The 20,776-nt window shown below is 34.7% G+C and overlaps 2 protein-coding genes across 2 annotated transcripts in view; one reads left to right on the top strand and one right to left on the bottom strand.

The window, feature by feature from the left end:
* Window positions 1-438: 438 nt before the first annotated feature.
* LOC149413777 (WD repeat domain phosphoinositide-interacting protein 4-like) lies at window positions 439-18,231 on the bottom strand. Its single transcript, XM_089644376.1, has 7 exons — window positions 18,014-18,231; window positions 17,606-17,680; window positions 14,835-15,012; window positions 13,830-14,010; window positions 12,199-12,392; window positions 9,129-9,322; window positions 439-5,881 (listed from the first exon to the last, which is right to left on the bottom strand). The coding sequence occupies exons 1-7, from the start codon at window positions 18,087-18,089 to the stop codon at window positions 5,766-5,768; spliced, it is 1,014 nt and encodes a 337-aa protein (XP_089500502.1). The 5' UTR covers window positions 18,090-18,231; the 3' UTR covers window positions 439-5,765.
* Window positions 18,232-18,880: 649 nt separating this feature from the next.
* LOC149413778 (uncharacterized) overlaps window positions 18,881-20,776 on the top strand; it is a 46,408-nt gene continuing 44,512 nt past the window's right edge. Inside the window, exon 1 of the mRNA XM_089644465.1 lies at window positions 18,881-19,079. Within this exon, the coding sequence (XP_089500591.1) occupies window positions 19,009-19,079 (71 nt within the window). The 5' untranslated portion in view covers window positions 18,881-19,008. The remainder of the gene's footprint in view (window positions 19,080-20,776) is intronic.

Here is a 20,776-nt window from a genome sequence, read left to right on the forward strand (position 1 = left end):
CATTTTGAAAATAGGTATTTTGCATTTTGCATTTCAAATGCTTTTCTAAAAACCATTTTGCATTTTCAAATGGAAAAGTTTTGACCCATTTCCATTTTGCATTTCAAATGGTTTTGGGTACCCATTTTGCACATCTCTGTTCATTATCGATACTCTGTTTTTTAAATCATGGCAATCCGTATACTAGTGATGGAAGTAAATCAATTTTTGTAAAATCTCGCGCGTTTACGTGAAAAGACGTTCTAATGTCTTGACCGCTATTATCATATTTACGTCTTTTGACGTTCTAATGTTCTGAGTGGTTAATATTTTTAAAGCCATTTCATGCAAAACTGTCATTCTGAATGTTGGATACCACAGTGGACCTACCTGGTGCTGCTAATTACGTAGCTTATGCATAAAATTTCACCCTTATTCTAATAAATAAAAACGCATAGGTAAAACAAACATACTTTATTGTTAAATCAGATGGTATGATATTAAAAAGTAATAAAAAAGTAAAAAAAAAACACAAGGAAAATAATAAAAATACATAATTACTTATTATAAAAGAGCACAACTTACACATAAATGAAAAAAATACATTAAAATTGCATAATATGTCATTGCTAATATATGAATGTATGCACTTTAGTTAAGAATAACATATAAATTGGATTATATAAGATTATAAATTAAAACTACAATATTTAAACATTGCAGAAGATGATCAAGTTAATAAATCTAAACAAAACAAAATAAAAGGTAACGGTTGCAACTGGGAATCGAACCCAGGATCTATGTCTTACCGACAACACCTCTAACGACTTGGCCCCTGTGATCTGATTTTTTTTACATCATATTTCAAACTCAACATTATCTTCTAATTTAATTATTTGGCTGATATCTACATATTTGTATTACTGGGCTCGATTTCCCAGTTTCCGTTTCAGGTTTCATTTAGGTTTATTAGTGTTATTATCTTCTTCAATAATTAAATATTACATTGATGGGTAAGAACTTCAAAATTTATTCCAATAAAATTTAAATTCCAATTTTAAAAATAATAAGTATGTAATCAAAAAAACTTTCTTTCTTATCTGAGCTAAAAACTTGCTTGTGCTATGGTGGTCTTAGCCAGAAGAGGGTTGATTCCACTGAAGAGATAAAAACGGAGAGAAGTGTGTTGTGGGCATGTCTGTTTCGCCCCAAGTAAGCTCAATTTAACCTTACTTCCGGTGAAATTGATCACACTTCTAGGGATTATCTGTCCGACGTGAACCGGGTTATATTAGGATAAGTGAACATTGTATAAATTATTTTAATATAAATGGTGAGAAATATTGACAGAATGGAAAAAATCCACATTTAATTTTTAAATATACAGGGTGTTTCAGAATGGTGATTCCAGAGCTTATTTGGACAAAAAAATCTATATTTATAGCTTTTTCGTCTCTAATGGTAAGAACGTAAAGTCTAGCACGTGATATGCACTCCGTTCCCACAGCTTTGAACAGCGAGAGACGGTGAAATTTAAAATAAATTGTGAGAAGATATTCGTTTTTGCTATTGTAAAAATTGATAGCTACCTGAGAAGTTAATGCTGGATATTCACGCTTACGTCAATCGCACAAGGTAGGTGAATGAATGCAGAACTGTGATGCGAAGCTGACGGTTAGACGTCCACAAGTTATCGGAAGACCTGCGCGCTTACTATTAGTAAAAATGACTTTAAGAACTTAAGAGAAATTAATTGAAGACGACCGTATTCGGGAGGTGTTGGCGAGGCACTGTGCCATCATTGCGTAGATTGACAGTCAGCGACCAACGCACGCTTTCCAGCCTTAACCTAATTCCTTATGCATATTGATGTTATAGTAAAGCTGACACACATCATTTTGCAAGTGGCCAAAACTAAAAAAAAAATATTAAATTATAAAAAACTATTATTTAAATTCCTACATATTTTGTATTAATGGATTTTGAGATAGAGAATGTGTAAAGATATATTAAATAAACAAAGCGAAAAAATTGTGTCCATTTTTCACTGATGATATAATATTTTTAGGTTTCCATGATAACTCAACACAATGACCTTTAAAAAGTGATGAAAAAACTAACCTGTTGTGGGACTACTTTAATATTTCATATTAATGGCAACACTGGCTCGCGGAGTAACATGTCGATCACCACAATTACCGTCGAACATGACGAAGCAAAAAGCATTCCGGTCTTAGCGTTCGCCCTACTAGTTACACTATCTCTTTGCCACCGTTTCACCGCATAAAACGCGTACTGTATTTCGTAAAAATAGTTCTCACAATAAAAGAGAAACCATCGTGTAACACGAGTTTTAATCGACGTCTCCCCATATCCGCTGAACACGTATTTACGGAATTGGAAGGCACCGTAAATTACGGGGACCTTTTAATCAACTTGCTGGTAACTACAGATCTCCCGCATTAGTAACAGCCAGCAACATAGTTACATACTCCAATTTAATAATATTAAGTGAAAATTTAAATTAACGTTTTCACGGCATAATAGATTCCTTTAAAATGAATGCATAATTAATTATATGCGATAGCGGTACATAGGTTATACATTAATTAACATTATGTTAATATAAAAATAAAGATACATAAGTAGAAGTATTTTTTTGGGCCACACATTTTTTATAAAAATTTATTGAGTAGATGGCACCTTAGAGACAAAATTTTAATCAATTTAGAAAATATACATATTTGCATAGATTGCGCAGATAGAGCTGAGATAAACAACACATACGTACTTAGGTTTGTGTGCGTTGGTGCATATACTCACACTTTTCACAGAATTTTGTCTTGTTAATAATAATAATAATAAATGTTTTATAATTTTTTTTTTTTTGTAATAAATAGAGATAATGATATCCTCACTGGGATCTCCTGTGCTGAGGATTTCGTGAACATATTGTGTAGTGTTTTTTTCTGAAATAAATACAAATATTTTACTTGGTGTTTTTTTTAGTGCAGTTGAGTGATTTCCCTATTGTATTTTGTATCCAGCCCATAAATGTTATAATATTTTTGAATGAGAGTGGGATTTTGTTACTTGATTTACCAAAGAATAGGAAGCTTTTTGCCCAAATGTTGTATTTGTAATTGTTGTTGGATATGTTTTTGACCCTTAATTAATGTGTTAGTTGTTATTGCTTGAGTTTTGTATTCTTTTAGAATAGATTTGTTTAATTGAGATGAAGTGAAGTTTGTTGAAGATTTCGTCAGTGCTAGTTCTTACAGGGACTTTAAAAATAATTTTCATTATGGCTATTAATTAGTGATGTTTATTATGTTTACTTAATCTTATTAGCGACAAATAAAATACACACTGCTTGAATTTGAATAGTTTTTAGTTATTTATATTACACTAGCGCAGAAACGTAAAAAATTAAAACATAAAGAATTATTAATAATAAAATGTAAATTTGCCACGGTCGAGAATCGAAACCCGATCGACTGATTGGTATGCAAGTATGTTGACCGTTACACCACCAACTATTTGAACGGCGGATTATAAGAATATTATAATTTTAGAATGTTACTGTTACGTATACAGAACTGAAATTATATTGTTATATAACCCAACCCAACCCATCCAAAGTTATTTTGACTAAAACTGACAACAGCAACTGAATTAATTTTTGTGCAAACTTGACCTGAATTTATTAAGTGCCTTGTGGGCATGTTTCGTGATTCAAATATAAGCCTAATTTGGGCCTACATTTCTATACAAAACTGTGTTTCTCATATTCAAATGGGATAGCGATATACAATTTCAGGAAAGTGTAATACAGGTGCTATATTCTCGTGACTTCTAGCTTCCCGTTGGGAATGTATGGCGAGCGATATGCTGAAATAGAGAGTATAGCGCAAGTGTGTCAGCCCCATACGAGAGACAGACTGCGTACAAAATGGTCTAGAACCAAAAGGTACCGAGTCTGTGGCACTTCAAGTTTTATTATTTATTTTTTAGAGCCATAACTATTTGCTTTTGTATTTATTTAATTTTACACCAACTTTTGATTCATTCAAGCACAGGACCAGCACAAATCAACACACTGAACTTTGAAAGTAATATCGACGCACAAGCCAATCGGCGAGTGTGAAGTTTCTTGAAACATTCAAACGAGTGAATCTGTTAAAACATGCTGTATGTAAGCAATGCACCTGTACGAGTACTGTGTTTGCAACCACTCTTGCTGCGATACCTGTACACAATATGTTTATATTTTAATGTTTTCCATTTTGAAAATGTATGTACATACTAAACAATTTATTTATTTTTTCAAATAAAACTTGCATAGTTGTCATTTTCTTATGTTAAACGTACAAGGATTTTACAAGAAGATATTGTTATCGGCCAGTGCCTGATAAGAAATGTATGTATTTAAAACAAACCCAATTGAGAAGTTCATTTCGTTACATTTATTTAACGAATGTGGGACAAGTTAAGAATGCAAAATACAAAAAAATAATAATCGTTAACACTAGAAAAGGTAGAGTTTTATAAAAATATTTTATGAATTAAAATTATCGTAATTTCTAAAATTATAGACACGCATAATATGTAAGACGCTACTACAAAGAGCTTGACTGTATTATAGTTTGTGTTTCACATACATTATAGTGTACAAAGAATATTCAGTCATTGATGTATGTGGTTTATTTAATATAAGATGTAGAAAAATCTCGCAATAAATTTGACCATTCACAGGCAAACTAATCTTTTAGGTAATTATCATGTAGCTTCATTTCTACCATGTTCGTACCACATTCAAATTATTGCAGTATTGTACAATAAGAGATTTTAATTTCCATATCAATCTATTTATATATATATATATATATATAAAAAAGTAAATGTTCGATGGTTCAAAATCATAAATCTCCGAAAGTTCTTTAATGATTGCTTTGAAATTTCGACATAACGTTGCATTCAAATACGCATGTGTTTTTATATACTAATATTATATAGATTTCACATGTGACAGATATAAAAATGTTTTTTTAAAAAAGCACAATCTGTAGATCAAATGTTTTTTTTTTAAAACAGCACCATCTGTTGGACATAAAAGCAACATGCGCTATTGCTTCTTTATCTGCAGCCAGACTGAACCAGCTAGTAAGCAATAAGCTGGCAGCTAACAACGTTTTAAGAATATAACGTAAAATCCTGGCTGTTTCAAGTAAATCTATATTAATCTATAAGCAAACACGGAGCATTGTGACTTTTTTTATATGAGCTTGTATTGAAAACTAAATGCATTCAACTGTGTAATAAATCAACATTTGATACAGTATTATATCAATCACTTTACTCGTTCAAATGAATTGTAATCACAAATTATCCAAAGCCTATAAATGATCAAATTCAGGAGAACACTTATGTGACAGTCTTCACAATCAAACGCTGTTACCTATCTCCGAACAGACTAATGCCTCACTAGGCATCAGGTAATGCAAACATACAAAACCAAAAAAAAAAATGCCTGATTTGCCGACAGTCAAATTAAAACACATAACGCTTTAACGGAAACCAACATTTGCATGCAAAGACTGCTTTCTTAATAAATAAGACATTTAAAAGCTAAGTCTTTATAGATTTAAATTGATAATCTGTATATATTACTTATTTTGTCACTTGATATTAGTTCTTCCATGCGTTGCCAGAGTTCTGCCGTAGTGTCACCTTTGTCACCACGGTGGACCAACGTAACGGTGATACGTCTTAACAGTGGTGACAATCTAGGTGATGAAGTCGTTGTCATCGCCTACCTCTAGAAACACGTCGTAGGCTTCTCGGTGACAAGCGCCCTCTGTTGTGAAGACGTACTTGTGAAATGTGCCGTCCACACAGATAGCTTGAAAAAAAAGAAATAAAATTCATTAGAATCAAGAATCATAGTGATAAATTAAATTTATTAGACGAGATTAACTCTCATGAACGTGACAAAAATGGCTACCGCACAAAGAAGCCATGCTAGGGTACCTCCCTTCGAGATAGAAAGACAAATGAGTGAACGTATTTGGAGCAAGCCAAACATTGTCGAAACCACCATCATCAGCTCCAAAAGCGGCTCTAGGATTCCAGAAGTGGAAGGACAATTAAAAAAAAAAAGAATATGAAATGTTGATACATATTGGCATGGAACTGGCAAAGAAAGGATGAAATTAGATTGAATGCTGTTGAAATGAGATCCCTGATGCGTATGTGTGGTAAAACCATGTTTGATAGTGTGAGGAACGTGGAGATTTGCAAAGAGTGCGAGGCTGATGTAAGCGTAATGAGTAAGATCAAGAAAGGGACGCTTAGATGGTTTGGGCATGTAGAGCGAATGAGCGAAGAAAGAAGTGTAAGGAGAATATCCAATGCAAATGTGAATGGTAGCAGAAGTCGGGGACGCCCGAGGAAGACATGGCACGACCAAGTGGATCAGATACTTAAGTCGGGCCATGTCAAGAGTCAGAATAATAGAAGAGTATGTATGAGAAGAATGTATGAATGTGAATGAAGCAAGAAGTGTGTGCCAAGACCGAGTTGTTTGGCGGTCCGTCCTCTCTGCCTACCCCTGCGGAGAAACGGTGTGATGGTTAGTTAGTTAGTTTTTTTTTAATTTTTTTTTTATTAGTGTATATTTAATTACAGGTTTGATGAGAGTTACAATATATGATAATCTATAATATTTCATCTGTTTGTTCTCAGTCCTCCTCACTAGGTAGTCCTGTGCTGAGGCGGACTGGCAGATTTCTTTGATTTTCTGTTATTTAGTTTCTATGCTGTTTTTAATACATTTTCTAGTATGTCTGCATTAATTTCTTTCACCCATGTTTTGATTTTTTCATTAAGCTTATTTATCTTTTCTATCTTTTTCAAACTTGGAGGAAGGATGTTGTAAAGTTTGATTTATTTATTTATTTATTTATTTACACATATACGGCACAACACGTGCCATTAACATAATTGATATACTTATAGTACAACAACATGAAGAATAACAGTATAAATGTTAGTAAAATTTAAGAAAATAGGTAAAAAGTAAGGTAATAAGTAGTGTATATTGCCAGATATATGTGGTTTCTTTGGCCAAAACTTGTCTTGAATTTTCGAACATCTCGTATATTCCTTTTTGAGGCTCTTGTATCATGTAGTTAATAGTGAATATTATAAAAATGCCAAAGTATGTAATTAATTTGTCCGTACTCACATATTTTGAAGCCGGTAGTATAATATTGTTTAATTTAAGATTATTTATCCAATTATTTACACATAAATTAATGTTTCTTTTTATTTTTATTTCCGCCTAAAAGTTTTTAAATCACTAACTCCAACCTCAGTCTATTGTTTATAAGTAGATTTAAAAAGTAAATAATGAAAGCAAAAGTACCTTTATGTTCATTTTATTGCACCCGCAAAACCACTGACAAAAATTATAACTTTTCATTGTAAAATATCGTTTTTAACCTCTTTATTTTTCTCTCTTGTAACATAAACTAATTGTCACTTTATTTGAATACGTTTGTCATGATTCAATGCATTGTTTGCGATTTATTTCAAAACGATATCCACAGAATTTGACATTTTAAATTATTCCATGCAAATTACATCAACAATGATAAAAACATAATTTCGCAAACTAATACATATTCAAGTTCAAGATGGCTATCGTTTATCACACAAAAAAACTTTATACTGAATTTTTCACATCTCCCTCTAATACCTTAATAATCCTAGATCGTAGATACCTCTATCTCACCGTGGTCATGTCCGAAAATCGCTTAAAAATAAATTTTGTATGATACTCAGCATATGCCAGACATGATAGTGTTTACCTCCTTTGTCTCTATGGCAAAGAGAAAGAAAGGAGATAGGTTTGGGACAAAATTTAAAGTGACCACGGTAGGTACATACAATAGTTTCTTTTTTGGAGGCTAGATGGCACTGGAACGAATCGAAAAAAAACGTACAAATCTGCACAAATATTAAAACTAAATTAATAATCGGGTAGTTTGTTAAATCCTTTTTTTAATTAATACTATTGCAGCATATTTTTGGAAGGTCACTGACCAAATGACCTTCTTAGAAGAGCCGCCACCGATTAGCTCTAACCTCAAACAGGACCAACAGATGACTGTTGGAATTCAAATAACATTAGACGGCGTCCATAGTTGGCAAAGAAAAGCAGATATCGCCTGGGGAATAGTAATGATATAATCATTTCATTCAGGATAACTACTACGCCTGATGTCCTTTCTCCCATTTTTTTGTTTTATATGCTTGACAGTCCAACCAGCATATATTCCCAGGTATCTGAGACATCTTCCCACGAAGGCGGGACATTGGCAACATGGTGGATTGAAGTTTCTATGGCCTATGACAGCTGCACATTGTGTCTTCTGAGATGGCAGAGTCTTGTTAACCAACTCCCTCTGTGAGTTTCTATCCAAATTGGGTTGCAAAGTTTTGGTTTTGGACTGTTTATTGACCGCTTTGGACTGTCTAATTTTACTATTCCTTCCAGTGCCGGGATTTGACCCACATCTCATTCCTTTGACAGTAGCCCAGTCCCTCTCATGAAGTCCACCAGGGCTGAATGGCTGTCTCTAATTCTACATAATAATTCAAACTATTCTTCTTGTGTCGTTGCCTCATTGCTGAGGATTGTAACCCCCGTTCCTGGCTCCTGCACTCGTCACGGTCCTGCTATAATAGTCCCGAACACAGTCATTCTGGACGCCTGAGATACTTGATCAGTTCAATGCATCAGTGACCTTTCTCTGCTTCTCCTGCATACCACTTTGTCAGTGACCATGAGCTTCTTCAGGTTGGAGTTGACAGTTTGGCGAGCAAGTATCTTATAATACATTGTAGGCATACAGTTGACAGAGACAGAACGAATGGCGCATCTGGCTGTCCATGGAGTCCTGAATATTCTTCTTTAGCAACATATTACATACCGCCGCTGTGTGAAGGGTATTTTTAAAGAAAGGAAGAATTGATCCTGAATCTTCATATACCCATTAGAGTTGATGACATGTTTTGGATGCCTAGCTCTTTCAGAACAGATAGATTAGTGCGCGCCTATGATAAACGAATGGGGATTGTCTCACCTGCTACGCTGGTGTTGCTGACAAAGGCGCAGAGGGCTGGCTGCTCCCGGGGGATGGCCCCCGAGGCCAAGGGGCGCTCGCCTCCCAGCAGACCGGAGCTGCGCCCCGCACCTCCCCCGCACACACCAAACACATGCAGGGTCCCCTTGTCCGAGCAGCAGCAGAGCAGTTCTCCACCGCGCGAGAAGTTCATGCTGGAACAATACAATAACTATTAACAAACAAATGTGGAATCATAGCTGGCCATAGGAGTGCACACAAAATCCCAGCTCTGGAAGGAATGTGAGAGGGCACCCGGAATGAGACAATCCAAAGTACAAATCCTAGACGAACCAGACAAGTACTCAAATGGACAAAAACTTATTGCGGCAACTGGAACTGGTAGAACACTGCCACTTCAGAAGACATATACAACCGTTGGAAGTGGAAAACACCAATCGATGTCAATTCAATTCACCTACAATGTCAATGTCCTGCCCCGTTGGGAACAAGGCTCAGTTACCTGGGACACATTGTGGAACAGCCGAATATCCAATGACAAACTTTATTGAAGGGACCGGGTTACTGTCAAAGAGATGAGGTAAAAAGGATAGCACAACTGTTTCAACAATTTCACTGACTTGGTATTTCTATATTGCTATATGATAGTCCGGTATTGCTAGAATTGATAAGCTTTCGGATTCTACAACGTATTACTAGAAGTCAGGATTTATTTCAGTGCAGAAATTCTGGTACTAACTACCATATGTATTCCTCTTTGCCCAGAATACTAATGGAGGGAAATAATTATACCAAGTCAGTGGACATCTTCAATTTATCTAAATATAGAATGTTGTTAAGAAGCAATTCAGTTATGTACAATAAATAATGTATATTTCTTAATATTCTCATGTAAAAGCCCCGAAAAAGGGCGTTAATAAATAGACAATGGGCCCATGTCTTGGGTGCTGCTCACGGGAACTATGTATGCAAACTTTCTCTGTTTTGTATTTTAAAAAAAACGATAAAATGAAAATATTTATGTAAAACTCAAATCAAATGAGAGGTTTAAATTTAGGTGTTTCGGTAAAATATATGTGAGCAATGAGAAAGATGTAAGAATTTTTAATGGAAGTATGTAGTTTTTAATGGAAATATGTGGTTTTTAATGGAAGTATGTGGTTTTTAATATTATGTGCATTTGAGCATCCTATAGAAAGATTTGTCAAGGGCCCGTTCCCACTTCCGTTTTCAAATCGGAGGCGGGTCCCGTTTTAAAAACGGATGCCCTAGTGGCTGTAGTGGATGTATGGAGCTGTTCACACTTGTCCGACACGATTTGAAAACGGATCCGACATTTTTTGTCAGATGGCTCGCCTACGCAGCGCGTCCGTTTTCAAATCGTGTCGGAACACGCTCGCTCATAGTGTTGTATGGAGCTGTTCACACTTGTCGTCCAGTCGTTCCGGCAGAGTCCCCGCCAAACCCGACCCTTCCCCGCCCACTCCCTGTCGCAAGGAAGCAGGCACGCTGCGTGCTTGTATTTGGTTATTTTGTTAAGTAAATAAATCAAAACTACAATAATGGATAAGGAAATAAATCCCGAAAATTTAATACCACTGGTCGAAGAAAGAGTATGGTAATATTTTATCTTTAACTAAATAAAAACAAAACACTTGGTGTACACAACTTTTGTACATCAAAATTTTTATTTTTATTTTTTTAAGTTTACTTTTTTTAAATTTTAAAGCTTTAATGAGATGCACGGAAGAGCGTATTAGTTAAATAAACACATAATAAAAAATATTTGAGTTGTTATTGTTTTCTTACTTTAAAATATCGATAGCCTTTCTTCAGGACAAATGCACTTTCTCAATTTTGTATTTTGATATGTTAAGCTCTCTGAAACTCATTCCAGTAGATGGTTAAAGGAAATGATAGACATTCTCTTAAGCTATTAAGCGCCCTTGAGGTGATTTTTCATGGTGAAAACGGCGCTATATAAATAATCCAATCATTATTATTCTAAAATAATTAAAGAACTTTAGTTCATCACTTCTCAACTCACCAATTAACACTTGGAAAATTCCTACAGAAAATCATTTGGCTATGATTGGGTGTACCCAAAATTTTCTTTTCACTTTTTTCCTTGTTTTTAATAAGTACAACATGACAACAAGAGCTTCATCGTCGTCCATTGCGCACCATTACTGAAGAATGAGCAAATAACATGTTTTTGTTGAATCGACAATTATTTTTTTTCGTAGAGTATGGTCCGTTTTTAAAACGGATCCGTTTTTAAAACGGTAGTGTGAACAGGGCCATTGGCCATCCGTTTTTAAAACGGGACCCGCCTCCGATTTGAAAACGGAAGTGGGAACGGGCCCTTACTGTTCTCTTTTGAATTTATGATAAGCGTTTGGTTGTGTTAACCTCCTATCATACTAGTGATGAAATTCACATAAACTTAAATCCATTATTAAAAACGTAGCACCGCAATCCTAACATAAATAAATTTATTCTATCCATTTTCATATTTAAACTCTAATTGATGTTCACTAAATACATTATAATGAACATCTTGGCAGACTGAATTAGAAAACAAATTACAAATTCCGGAACTTAAAAGTCAAACAACACTATCTACAAAACACATACAAATAGTTCTAGGTCTTAAAGTCAAATAAAGCAAATAAAGTAAATCTGCAAAAAACATACCGATAATGCGAGGGCTTAAAGTCAAACAACAAAACAAATGTATTTGCAAAAAGACATACCAATAATTACTTTCTTCCATGTATATGTCTTCCAGTATGTTTTTTGTAGATAACATTGTTTGACTTGAAGACCTAAAATTATTTGTAGTTAACGTTGTTTGACTTTAAACATGGTTATTGACAGAAAAATGTGTTTATAAACTGTGATATACATATTTTCAATTTTTGGAAACTTGTAGATTAAATCTTCGATTTACTCATAGATTTTGAAACAGCGCTAGTAAGTCCTCAGATATGTAAAAAAAAATTAAACAGTAATTGAAAAAAACTGACTAAAACAAGTTAGTTTTATTTAAAAATAAAGAAAATCTCACCAGAACAATGTGGCGTGATCTGCGCCCCTCCGCAGTTCGTGCAGCAGGACGCGTCTGCGTGTGCACCATACCCTCAGGATGGTGCCGCGCTCTGATGCTGTGGCGAGCAGCGCGCCCCCTGCAGACAGTGCCACGCAACGCAGAGCGCCGTTGTGGCAACGCAGCACCGACACGGCACCTGATGCGCCCACATCCTGGTTGACACATGATTTGATTATTGAAACAGTATTAATGATATTTAAACAACAAAAATTAAGTGGTTCTATGACAAAACATAACATTGAAGAAAAGGAAGCAAAACACACACAAAAAAAAAACTAACCTAACCTTAATATTGAACTATTTCATAGAATCTTTGAAATAGCGTTCCCTTGGAACAAACAGGTTCCATCCGCCATTTGTATAAAATTGAGATATTGAGGTTGAAAGTTTGAAACCCGAACAAAATATTAAGGACGGGTTGTTTGACAAAATTTAAATAATTCTTCAAATTTCAAAATTTAAATTCAAGTTCTGTTATTATTTCATCATGGACTGGTTGCCTCACAGTACTTGGATACTAACATAACTTGAAAGGGACTTTTACAGACCTTGAATATTAACTTAGAAATTTGATGAATTGTTCAAATTCTGTGAAACAACCCGTCCTTACACGTGAAATTTAGGAAAAAGTGAACAATGTATTGTAATTGAATTTTCTATACATTTAAGAACATTCTATGCAAAATATTCACATTTTTACGGTGGTGAATTTGTTCATTTTTGTGGAATTCTGGGAAGAACTTAAGTAGGTGCGTTCTGGTTTAACCCTTCAGGCGTCTTGCATATTGACCGTTATATTTTTTTAAAATGCTGTCCAGAAATTCTGAGAATTTGTGTGTTTCTCGCTTCTCAATAAAATTCAAATAAATGGGATATTTCTGAAAGCATCCGAAAACTAATACCTAATTGTTTTTCAAAGGTGATAAAGCATGCTTTTAAATTTTATTATTAGAAATAAACATATAATTTTCCGAATTTTAAATCCAACATAAAAAGTTTTAAAATGGCTCAACATATGTTTTTTTGTCTAAACACTGAACAAAATTTACTGATAATGAAAAAAAAAACACATATTTCATTAGACAAATGTATTACTGCCACCTCACTTTTATTGTCGTTCATATAAAAATAATTAATAAAAAATTCACACAGTTTTATAAACTTTTCTCAAATTGCATTTGGAACCTTTGGTTTCGTAGAAGTGTTCATTTTTATTATTCTGTGGTTAACTTCTATATTTGAATATAAAGCTTGGTGTTTTCTCTTTCTAACTATGACGGCAAGGAAGACAACGATTTCTATAAGACCATATGAGTTGTTCCGAAAAGCGAACAAATTGAATCTATGGATAATAGCCGTTTGTTCCCAAAACTGAACAAACAAACCTGAGGACTATGGGGGTGGAAGGATTATGACTGTGGGAGCCCCAGTGGAAGTGAATGGCAGCATCTGTAGGATGTCAATACAATGTACATAGTGATCATGATGGCACGGAGGTCAACACCACATCTTCAGGTATCAGAAAACTGAGCTGGAGATAGACAGGAGTGGATAAGTTAAAATTTTAGTTAGATCTAGCAGACGATTACCAGCAGCTGTACGGAGCCAGTCTTGTGGCCGGGCGCGGCGAGCAGCCTCCTTGGCGCACCGGACAGCGCAGCCAACTCGCAGATGCCCTCGGGGTTGGGAGGAGTCTGCAGCACCTGTTGGGCCTTGAGGCCTCCTGGCCACCGGACCACGAATACCGACAAGTCCAGCGCCACCGCTATCCTAGAAGATCAAAACAGTGTTTTAGACAAACTTGTCATTATATTCAGACTATAGAATTAATATTTCAAACTAAGTTTTTGTTATTTTTACAATGTTGTCACATGTCACTCTACATTTTGTAGTAGAACTCTACTTTAACTCCATATAAAAGGTTTTATTTTTAAAATGAAAGAGAAAAGTTTCCAGGTTGCAAATAACCTGACAATACTTGTACTTTTCAAAATCAAAGGCGATAAAATTTTTGAATCTGCCTTAACTATGGACGGGTTGTTTCGGAGAATCTGAACAATTCATCAAATTTCAACTTTCATTTTCAAGTTCTGTGAAAGATTTTTTCAAGTTCTGTTTTTATTTCAGTTTTGTCAAGCAACTAGCCTACAATGATATAAAAACAGAACTTGAATAAGTCTTTCACAGAATCCGAAAATGAACGCTGAAATTTGATGAATTGTTCAAATTCTCCGAAACAACCCGTCCTAACTCTTATCAGAATGAGTTATGTTTTAGTGAAAAGGTTTTAATAAAAAAATAAAGACGTGCAATTTTATGCAGCAAACAAGAATTTAAACTTAACGGTATGTCACGTGCCTTATTAATCCATATTTAAATAAATGTTTTTCGTATTTCATAGTTGGTGGAGGTTAAAGTGGGATGTCGAGGTTATTCAGTTAGTCGACGGCATCAGGAGTCACTTGGTTCAGCACAGAAGGGAACTAATCTAGGGGATATTCTTCTACGGTGTGTTCTGTTATTACAATGAATTCGCATTCACACAATACAGAATCTTTTAGGCTCCATTTATGCCTCGCAATAGATGTACTTACATATCTCTTCTAATTCGTACTGCCTTAATAGTGGACGGGAAGGGAATTTCGCAGATATATTTGTTTTTGGCATCGTCATACACCATAAGGAGGTTGTCCTGAGACCTCCGCACCACAAACAGCAGGTTGGTCCTGTACAGCATCTCGCACAGGGTCACATCTCCTATCTCATCTAAACCTGCAAACAGAATGGGCACAACAAATATAAGAAATCCATCAATATCCTGTGTTCTGGCCACCTCTAGGAAATCCATTCACTCCTTTTGCATCACAGCTAACACATGGGTAAAATATGTACAAGTCCTGGGCTTACCCCCAGTGTTCCTCAACAGTGTAACCAACAGGGGGGCAGCGCCCAAATCATTAATTATAAACATTTTCGTCTAAAAAGTGAAAACATTAAATATTTGACAAGTGTAAGAATAAATTTGGTAAGCAAACAAAAATTTAGTAAGCCTAAAAATGTCTTCCTTGCCTGTGCTGTCAACTGATTTCACATGTCTATAATTATTTCAATATTTCTCTAAATATACTAAACACAAGAGTTGATATTTTAGCTAGTCCTGAGCACATTTCATGTATCGGATAAAATAATCTATATAAATAAAAATGTAAATGTTCATTAGTTCAAAATCTTAAATTTCCAAAAGTTCTTCACCGATTGCTTTGAAATTTTGATATAATGATGAATTAGAATATGGCAGGTGACAGGTTAAAACCCGCTTTTTTGAAAAATAGCACTGCATGATGGACAGACAAGCTTTTTTTGTAAAACAGAGCCACGCGTATTGGACGTAAAAGCAACACGCGCTATTGTTTCTCTACAGGCAGACTGAGAGACAGCAACACATGGCACAGTATGGCATGGTACAGCTAGTTCAAAAATAAGTATTTATCGAAAGCAACAGATTTTTTTGTTTGTTGATAAATGGGGAAATAATTAGTAGTTCATAAGATATGCGTATGGCTGTATGTGTTTATAACTTTCTGAGTAGCGCGGTAGTGAGTGCGAAGGGTATGGGGTTTCATTCACAGTGACTAGGGAATGCAATCCCGGTATACCGGGATCCCGAAATACCGAGATCCCGCAGACATTTTGCGGGACTAATCTCGGTCGAAAATTTTGCGGGATCCCGCTGGACTGGCGGGATTACAGAGAAGCTTCTACAACTGCATCGACGTCCAGTTCTTCCACATCGGCTCATTGTGAACCTCAACCATCTACTTTGGCAAAGAAGCATAAAATCACTGACCATTTTTCAAGCGAAAACAATTCCGTCGAAAAGAGGGTATCACGAATGGTGTCTAAAGGTGGTTTACCATTCCGAGTTTTCTGTACCCTGTCGGATTTGCGAGATCTTTTTAAAGCCGGGGGTTTTAACTTACCAACATCGTCTAATTCAATCAAATTAATGGTTATGAATTACGGCAAGACACTAAAAATGATGGTTATTAAGATCTTTTAAAGCTGAAAGAGAGCAACTACAGATTTACCCTCACTTACTCTGAATTACTTCGAGTCCGGTGGATTAAAAGGCACATACCTTCAATTCACTTACAATGCGCTAATGACTATTGTGCCAACCAGCGTGGAAGCTGAACGAGCTTTTTCAGCCGCTGGCTACCTTGTGTCCAATATCAGAAGCCGTTTATCAGATGACACAATTAATACTTTAACTTTTTTACGAAGCTATTTCCAAAATAATGTTTAATTAAACTTTTGATGCTCATTGTACAAGAATATTGTTTATCGTGTGAACGTTATTATTTAAATTTAAGTTTCAGTTTCAGTGCCGGCAATCCGGGCGTTTATTTTATTTTTATTTGTGTACATAGATTTCTTTTACCCACCTCACTAGACAAAGTCTGTTCCGAGGCGGGTATGTTTTGTAAATTTATCTATCCTATTCTTATCCTATTCTTTACCAATTTATGACTTAAATTTTATCTATGTCTAACTAAAGGTATACCTATTAATAAATCATTTAAAATGTCCCAAAGAACTTGTTTTATTATAGGTATAAATTTAAAACTCTAAAAACGAGGTTGGTAGATCGAGGTATTAGGTCTTCGTTATACGATTGATTAGATATCTAAGTCCACTCTGCTGGATCCCGCAAATACCTGGATCCAGCGGGACTAAGATTGTTCAGTCCCGCAAATACCTGGATTGACATTTTCTTGCGGGATTGCATTCCCTAACAGTGACAATGTGCAGTTGTCAATAGTAGCGGGCGGTCTGCTGGCTGTAATGAACATATCAAGTGTTTACACGTGGCCAAAGTTTTTCCCCGTTTTTTTAGCATTAATACATAATATTTTACTTATGCCCATGTGTCCATATAATAAAATGATTTACATAAGTAAAAAATGTAAACCATCATTAATTTTATCTTACTTAAAAAAATGACAAAATTCTGATAAAGAAGAACTCAAGAGAATGATAAAGAGTATGGACGGCCAGATTGCCATCCTAGAGAGTTGAAGTGTGACTTCAGAAGGCGCAAGCGGATGAAGGTTAAAAAAACCTATCAATTAGAGGTGGGCCAAAACTTAGCATTCTCCTTAAATAAATAAAAAATACATATTTTATCCTGCAGTGGGAAAAAGGCAGAATTATTATTCTAGAGGTTATATCATTTAATATCTGAAGAAATTGAACTTGCCTTTGTCATAATTGTAGTGAATCATGTAATAATGATTTCATATTTTTTGTCCACTGTGGTGGAAGTTTTGCATGTTGGTATTAGTGTTGTAGACAAATAACTTACTATAATTTGTTTTTTCAGCTAGGGGATCTACGTTGTAAATTCTGAGGCCTGTGTCCATACAGCATGTGAAACATCCTGAAATACAATAACAAAGAATAAATTTAAAAAATTTATGATACTTATTCTAGATGCGTTTTAATAGAGATTGAATATAATTATTCGGGATGGTTTTGAGCAAGACGGTCAAAAACTTTCCGTAGCCAAACGAAATGGTGACGGAAGCTGATAAGACCACATGGATAGTTCAATGTCATGGATGTGCTGCCATGTTTAGAAATGACCTCCGAAACTAGGTGATTTGTCGTATTTAATTATAGATAGGAAGTGACGACAATGATTAAAAGGCTAAATTCAAATTTTGAGAACAAAGGAAGCTATGAATATTGAAGCAATAAGTGTCGAACAGACCTTGGTCTTGGTTGAAGCGGAGACTCAGAACTCCACTTCCTCTTCTTGCTCGCGCCATCACTTCTGGTGCCTTCATTTACTTCCAACATATGTCATGAACTATGTAATTCCCCCGTTTTACGCTGCGATTAACGTCGCGGACAATGTTTATTACGCACTTTCATTGTGTGCATTCAGAGATTCGTGACAAACAGCTGATTTAAAAAGATCAAAACAAACTGAGGTTGGCTACGCGAGGATTTGCAAATATTTTCACTGGGGATGCCAGCAAATAAAAATACGATTCCCCATTTCAAACGTCGTATGAATACCGGGAATACGTGTTTTTGCGGGGCATGTTGTTACATTAAAAAATATATTTTTACACGAAACAAAATTACGTAAGTACCTAAAAATGCTAACAAAAAGAATTATAAAATTCATTAACCTCATAACAATAAACAAACACGGATTTTAAGGCCTCCCATACACTATAAATAATTTTATGAATAGTATTGGATTGCAAGCATAAGAAATTAACATTCAACAGTAAATGGTGCAAAAAAATTATATTTAAATTGACATTTTTCGTGTGCAAGTGTGCAGGCCACAAAAAATAACAGAATAATGGAAAATAATCACTTAAGAAATCTAGGACTACTTTCTAAATTCAAATAGCCGTCAAAATTAATGATACTAATTAAAAACCGGTAAAAACATCGAAAGAAGATGGAGAAATTTGTTGTTTCGTAGGTAGATAATCAATTAAAAGAATGTGGGATTTGATTGCATTCTAAATCACCCCAACAAATTAACTGTCTGCTAAAAATAATATAAAAAAGGAAAAATTTGAATTTTTTGACACGTCAGGTAAATCGAAACATATTGTTCTCCGCATTTGGCGTATAATTACTCTTTGACAGTTTTGTAATGTCATTGCTTTGACATGATTAATAAAAAATGTTAATTATTTGTAAATAGCTGTCATAAAGAGATAACCTGTTACCGGCATAAAAATGGGAGAGGAAATAAAATCAGTGACACACACCGAATATAAATGGCCACATTCTCTACGGGTGGTAGGCAGGTAAGAACATTTTATTTATTCAGAATATACACCAACAGACCGAGGGATAACGTAAAAAAAACTACAAATAAATAATACCAATCCCAACCATCCAATAATGGTGTACAGTAATAGCGACTGTGGTACTGTGGATTTGCAAAAAACCCTTCGAGCCACAAAATGATTTGGTAAAGGTTACGAATTCCGCTTCATGGTAAATATGGAATGTTTACTTTGAATTAATACTTGAATTTAGTTACTAAAAGTTACTATAAATGTTGGGGAACCTTTAATAACGCCTGCTCGCTTCCCCTTTAGAGTTATATCCCAGTTTTCAAGTAGTTTGTGGGCTACGCTAGGTTTGTATAGACTGGTTTGTGATTTAATTCTAATACGATATTATGAATATAATCCAACTCTTGATATGAACATAGTCGCTGTCGGCTGCGACTATAACGGCGCCGCATACTAATTGACATATCGCGTAAGTGACTTAATAATCGAAATTAAAATTAAAAGTGCGTATTTTTCCGTTTGAAAGTGAAATATTGCGTATTAAGAGTGAAGCGGAATACGAGAAAAATAATAATGATTTTTTTACAGGAGACGATAAAAACAAATATTTACAGATTCGTAAAACTCATTTAAAATCTTGAAGAATATGAGAGTGTTAGTTTACAAAAAATTGATGTAAAATATTTCAATTCTATTTATAAACTAACTGTACCCCGCCACGCATTATTGTGGTTCAGTCTGTCTGTGCAGATAGATAAACAATAGCGCGTTTTGCTTTTATGCCAAACGGATGGCGCTGTTTTTTAAAAAAGCATGTTTGTCCCACAAATGACGGTGCTTTACAAAAAAGCAGCTTTTTACATGTCACATGTGACATCTACATAATTTAATTATATCAAAACACGCGTATTGTGCGTTGTGTCGAAATTGTAATGCAATCCGTGAAGAACTTTTGCAATGCAACCCGTGAAGAACTTTTGTAATGCAATCCGTGAAGAACTTTTGTAATGCAATCCGTGAAGAACTTTTGTAATGCAATCCGTGAAGAACTTTTGGAGATTTAAGATTTTGAACAAACGAACATTAACGTTTTTGTTTATGTAGTTAAAAGATAAATAAATAGATAAATGAGATATTTGAGGGTTCAGTAATTTCAAATACGGTTTTCTGGAAAGATCTTTGAAAAAAATGCATAAATTTAGTTTGTAGTATTAAAAATGCATTAATCAGCAAAAATTACTACCATGTTATACTTTGAAGAATATTCTACATGAAACCACTGAAAAGTGACATTCTCAAGAAATGTGTCTTGAATTCCTTGAGAGAGCCTCGTCGCTTTATGACGAGGAAAACCTTTTATTATTTTTTCTTTATCACAGTTCATTTAATAATTTGTAGATATTATATTAAATAATGTTTTATAGTGTTATGTCAAAACACAATCGATATGTAAAAATAAAACAATATATTTATGTAAAACAACAACGAAAAAAACAAGAGACAATGAAGTTTGGGTCAAGAAAAGAGAAGAGATTCGAGAAATTTTGTAAAATTTCGGGGGCTATCGCTAAAATACGTCTTGCACTTGCAGCTTACAGTGGATGTTATAATAAAGTCGACACGTTTGCACAAGAGGTTGGGAGAAAGTTAAGTTAATTATTTGGGAAGGAATATGGAAAGTTTCAGGGTTTCCTAGTAGACTA

Source organism: Hesperophylax consimilis, chromosome 21 (assembly GCF_061612785.1).
Source record: "Hesperophylax consimilis isolate HC1 chromosome 21, BYU_Hcon_1.0, whole genome shotgun sequence".
Classification (NCBI taxonomy): domain Eukaryota; kingdom Metazoa; phylum Arthropoda; class Insecta; order Trichoptera; family Limnephilidae; genus Hesperophylax; species Hesperophylax consimilis.